The sequence below is a fragment of the Impatiens glandulifera genome, chromosome 7, assembly GCF_907164915.1.
Source record: "Impatiens glandulifera chromosome 7, dImpGla2.1, whole genome shotgun sequence".
NCBI classification, from domain to species: domain Eukaryota; kingdom Viridiplantae; phylum Streptophyta; class Magnoliopsida; order Ericales; family Balsaminaceae; genus Impatiens; species Impatiens glandulifera.
Genome location: NC_061868.1, coordinates 2,550,555 through 2,556,554, shown reverse-complemented (window position 1 = coordinate 2,556,554; position 6,000 = coordinate 2,550,555). Strand labels below are relative to the sequence as shown.

Here is a 6,000-nt window from a genome sequence, read left to right as displayed (position 1 = left end):
TATTTTATTATTTTATTTTCTTTAGAGAGTATGGTAACAGTGCACTTGGGGATTTGAAAACGAACAAAATGTGAATGATGTAAAAAAAGTCCTCGAAGTAGAATATAGCGGATTAGTAAACGCATTTCCCGCACCGATGCAATCTATCTCATTGTCGTTCATAGTTGTAAGAGTTTATGAAAGTGAGATTTTTAAAACTTTTATTTAGAGTTTACGAAATTAATCATCTATCACATTACTATTCTTTTAATAATTAAATCACTCATTTATCAACTAAAATACTAAACTAAATTTACTTTATTTTTATTAAATTTTAATTACCCGTATTAGTATTTAAACAAATTAAAAAACTCAAATAATTTATTCTTAATCTAACAAAAAAAAAATAAACAAAATTCAAAAAGTTCCAAATGAAAATCCAACTTAGTTCCCGGATTGTAAACAAACTTATGCTAAAAGTTTTTTTTTTAAAATTAAGTCAATATTTTATAATTTTTCCTTCTTAAAAGTCAAACTAAATGTGATTTAAAACCAAGCTCTATTTTCAAATGATTAAATTGTTTTCACACTTCTTTATTTATATGAAGGGGGCAATTTATGGTTACACTAACAAGCAACATATTCACATGCTCTAGCTAGCACCATACCATTAGGCACATAATTCACTTCAATTACTTAAACAAGCAATGAAAATGTTAAAGATATAATTTTTTTTATATCTTTATAAGAAAGGTAATTAAATCAATTATTGTTGCCTAATAATGTGTTGTGTTTTCTAAGGAGTGGTAGGACAAATACATTCGATATCAATTCGATATCACTTCAATCCAATGTCGGACTCAAAGTTTGGTGTGCCCTTGGAAGAAGCCGGTCATAGATTTGAGGTGGCCTATCGAAAAAATAAATTTATTCTTACTTTTTATTCTATTATGTATAATTTAAGTTAGATTGATTAAATATAATATTTTTGTATTTTAATTAACAAAAATGATTCCGTCTATTTAGTTAAGTGTTATGTTAATAAATGTTTTAGCTTAGAACTCAAACTTTATTAGTGCATTTTTTATTTAATTTTTCCTTAGAAGATAGCTTAACTAGCCTTATCAAATGGCGGACTATATGATACAATAATGTTAAACTATTAGCCCATGTTAAAACTCTTCCTACATGCACTCAAAATAATAATTAGAAAAAAAAATGTACTAGAATATTTTGTTAATTTTATTAAAAATAATACAAAATTATTATATTTATCCCATTAACATAAAATATAAGTAATAAATAATAAATATGAACAAATATGTTTATTATTGTTGATGAGACTCAATCCTCATTGTGATAATGGTGACACTCTACCATTATTTACTCAAACTTCTATTTAAGATATTTTTAATTATAATCGAATCTATAACTTTTGTTAATTTTTTTTTTTTACAATTAAACTCTACTAGTTAGAAATAATTTTGTTAACAAAATTAATTTTAAAAAATCACTTAAAAAAAATAAGTATGACAACAAACTTTTACCCCTATTTGATCACTTTTGAAAGTTTTAGGAACCTTTAATTTTTTTTTCTCACCCAAACTTATTTAAATTTAAACAAAGGAAAAATAGATAAATGTCCATCTCAAAGCAATTGAAAAATATATACTTATTTTCTTTATCTTTTAATTATAATTTTTACAATTTTTGGGATATCCTAAATTGTTTTTGTGTTGAGTTTGAAGCACAAAATTTCTAAGATGATAAGGAAGACTTTTCAATAAAATATTAAGTTTAGACATTAAAATTTAAATATATAAAAGGGTGATAGTTTATTTCACACATCAATATGGGTTACTATTTATTTAGTAATGTATAAAATATAATTTTTTTGTTTTAATTTTTATTTTGTGGGGATTAGGGCACTGACTGATCCCACGCCATTTTTAAGGAATGATTTATTTATATTTTCATTTTTATTTATTTTAATAACAACTTTAAATCAATTGATTTTAAATGATTTTTCACTAATATTTTTATAAATAAAATTACAAAAAAATCAATAAAGTTGCATTATTACTAGAAGATAAACATATTCTAAGTTAGAAAAAATTAAATATCTTAAATACAATATTGATAAATCATACACAATTAAGTTGTTACGAAAAAAAAAAAATCCCAAATTCAAAATAAATAATTGAGACTATCAATGCCTAAATAAATAATTGAGTAGCAGTACATTCTTTATATTATATATTTATATCTAATTTCTTGTCCCCGTCAAATTTGCTTTATAACTTTATTAAAGTTAGACAGCTAAAAACATGAAATTCAATTAATTTTTCAATTCTATTACAAGATATTTTGAACTAATAATAATTTGAAAACTACTGATTTTCAAAAAAGTAAATCTGAAGAATAAGAATACGGATCAGATTTGCAAACAGCAGCCAGATTGAACATGACCCTTGTAAAATCCAGGAGCCTCAATCTTTGTCCACGTCAAACTCTTAATGTCCATTTGATAAGCATTATGTGGGCCATCCTCTTCCGCCGAACCAATCACAAATAACTTCCCCTGCCACGCTGTCACATAAGCAACCCTTGCCACGTCATCTGGTACCCTATCACGCACTACCCAGTTGGAACCCTCTAGACACGTCACCTTTCCGTTCTTACACATGTAAACCATGTCATTGTCATCCCCACCGTCCACCACGCAATTACTAGGACAGCTGGCAGATTCTAAGAAATCTTTACGAACAGAATCCCATTTCTGAGTTGCCACGTCGAATGATTCCGAGTCTGACTCGAACTCACCTTGTTTGTCTGTAATATAACCACCGATGACCTGGAATTTGCCACGTAGGAATATGCCCTTACCTTCGTCTCGCTCCCTCGCCATGTCAGGTAACTTTTCCCACTTATCATTCGCCACGTCATACGCAAGGGCAGATTTCAATGCGTTCTTTTCGTCGTCGTGTCCGCCTGCCACGTAGATCATCCGCTCCGAATCAGACGCGGCAGCAAAGAAGAGTCTCTGCTGACCTGGCATGCCAGCTCCGCACCGCCATTCGCCGGAGACAAAATTATAAATAAAAACCGAATTACAAACTTGCCATGTTTCCGGGTCACATCCACCCAATACTACAAGATCCGACCCAACTCCAATAACATGACAGAACAAGGGTAAACCCGCCGGAAACCACGGCAAAGGAGGAAGATCCGACCAGTTACCACCGGATTCTGGATCACAAAGAGTTAAGCGGTAAATAGGGGCCGAGCCCCATAGCTTGGTGGATCCCGGATTCAAACTTGGGTCGACCCATGCCTGCACTAGAACTAAAAGACACTGTGACAAGCCGGCAACTTTCCTGCTCCGGCGAAACTCCGGCAGCTCGATTACAGCCTTCCAAGCTTTGCAAACTGTTGAAGAAACAGCAAATCCGTCGGCTGGAATTCGCATGAGGCACTCGACGGCCAGTTCATTGGGTAGACCGGGAATTAGCTCCTTGATTATTGTCCTCATGTAGAGAGAGAGAGAAACTATGGATTTGAGGTAGTTTATGATGTCTCTTTAATGTTCTAGAGAGATCTATTTATAGGAAGAAGATAGAACAGTAAAAAGGTAAAAAGAAGGAAACCAAGGGAATATATAGCTGCTGAATGTCTATTTTATAAAAATAACTTTTAAAAAGTTAGTCAAAATTACTTATCAAGAATCAAAATTATATTTATATGTTCTAACTTTTTAAAAACTGTCAATTTTGTTTAAAATAATCGAAATGTAAACACTGTCAATCTTTTTTTTTTCAGTCATAATATCCAACTTTTTTTTTTTAATTCACATTACTTAAATTATTTTTCCATTTAAACCAAACATTAAATCTTTCTTGATCAATTTTTTTTCTCTTTATCCCATAATTATCCATTTTCTTCTAACTTTTCTCTCTATCTTTATCTCCATCTCTAATATTGCATAGGGATTGCTTTCTAAAATAAAACTAATTAATGAAATTGAGGTCTTATCCTTGTAGGCAGTTCATTCGAACTCTATCCCTCGATCTACACACCATATTATCATATCTCATTTTATCCCTACTTTTAATTCAAATGGAAAGAGAGATAAACACAATCTCTTTATATTATAAACCAAAAATAAATTATATTAAATTGAGTCTTTATAACTAATCAAACAGGTTAACTTCAAAAACAACCCAAAAAAACTATAAAATTAAGAATTAAATTACAACAAGCTCAACTAAAATGACATTATATAATTTAAAATTAATAGATTATATTAAATTGACAGTAGATTTTTGTCACATAATTCATTTTGAATTAAGTAATTTCATTTTAGTTAAACGTGTTGTAGTTCAATTCTTAATTTTACAGTTTTTTATAGTTATAAAGACTCAATTTAATATAATCTATTTTTGATTTATAATATAAAGAGATTGTGTTTATCTCACTCCATTTGAATTAAAAATAGGGATAGAAGTTGAATGAACTGCTTTTAGGATAAAGAGAGAGAAAGAATGGATAAGACAATTTTTAATGTTTTATTTGAATGAAAAAATAATCAAAGTAATGACAATATAAAAATAAATAGAATATATGTGGCAAAAAAATTTGACGGTGTTTAATATTTCTGTTATTTTAAATAAATTTGACACTTTTTTAAAAGTTAATAGGTATAAATAGAATTTTAATACTTAATAAATAAATTTGACACATCCTTACCACTTGGTGTGTAAAATTGATATTTTTCCCAATAATTATTACTATAGTTTGGGATTAACATTCACTAAAAAAAAAAGTTATTTTTTACTTTAGGACTACTTTAATAATACATCCAACAACGAGTTGACCGTAAAAATTATATATGCACAAGTTTCAATCATAGTAATTAAACAACCTTGTTTATAAAGCTAATATGGTTTGTCGATCATTTTCATCAATTATCGATGCTCCACTTTCGTACCCATGGGCACTTTACATCGAATCTGTGTCCTCTTCGTATAAAAATAATGGAGGTTTTGCTTGTTTGGATTGTCTTCTTCCTTTATGATAGTCGGAACAAGAAATTATAATTAAAAATAGATGTTTCATTTGTTTAAACTTTAGGACGAAATATATATAATATATCTTAAAAATTATTATACAATTAATATATTCCTATTAACTTAAAGCTTTTGAAGTGAAAATCATAATTTTTCATCTAAGTTTGTGGTTTGATCTATCTTAAGTTTATTATTTTTAAAATATTGAGATATAAAAAAATTTGATAAACAATAATATATATTTTTTACTTGGATTTAAGCCCATTATAATCCCTACATAAATTCGATAATCTTCGTTATTTTTGTAAATCTTAAAGTATTAATAGATTAAGCTTAACTCTTATTTCTTCCTCAATATTCGGTATTCTGTCTAATTATATCATCTTGGGGAATATATTCTCCCCTTAATTAGCTTGTATATATATAATGGATGGAGTTTTGTGAATGAAATGTATCATCAAAGTGGAGATCAATCACTATATATATATATATATATATATATATATATAGGAGCAAAAGATCTATAATTTGGCTTAGGGTTAATTAAATCGAACAATAATTTATGGTTTCTTTAAGCTTCGAGAGATACAATCTATATATATATTTATATAACGATGCTTAATTTTCAAAGTGTCCGGATTGTCAGGTTGAGAGTTTGTGGTTAATTTTGATATATATGTGATAGTAAATGAATACTTTAGTCGGATTGTAGGTTGACTCTCCCATAAATTTAAAACGGTTATGTATGTTTCGAACTTGCAACCTAACAAAACAAGTACAATCCTTTAATCAAGTGTAATTGGGATGTGATTTGCCAAAGAATAATAGGTCAGTAACAATTGAAAGTGGTTAAAAATATAAATGAAATATTTGATTAACTCAAGTCTGAGGTCACGATAATAAATATTAATAAAATATGAATTAGATATTTGATAGATTAAAGTGAAAGTGTAAG

At 28.4% G+C, this 6,000-nt stretch overlaps 1 protein-coding gene across 1 annotated transcript; it reads right to left on the bottom strand.

Annotated features, from left to right (window-relative positions):
- Positions 1–2,413: 2,413 nt before the first annotated feature.
- On the bottom strand, positions 2,414–3,511 carry LOC124944910 (F-box/kelch-repeat protein At1g80440-like). The gene has a single exon (XM_047485259.1). It carries the CDS (start codon positions 3,509–3,511, stop codon positions 2,414–2,416), a length of 1,098 nt encoding a protein of 365 aa, XP_047341215.1.
- Between the last annotated feature and the right edge of the window lie 2,489 nt (positions 3,512–6,000).

Coding starts and splice junctions, on each gene's coding strand:
- LOC124944910 (XM_047485259.1), bottom strand. CDS start 3,511: ATGAGGACAATAATCAAGGAGCTAATTCCCGGTCTACCCAATGAACTG.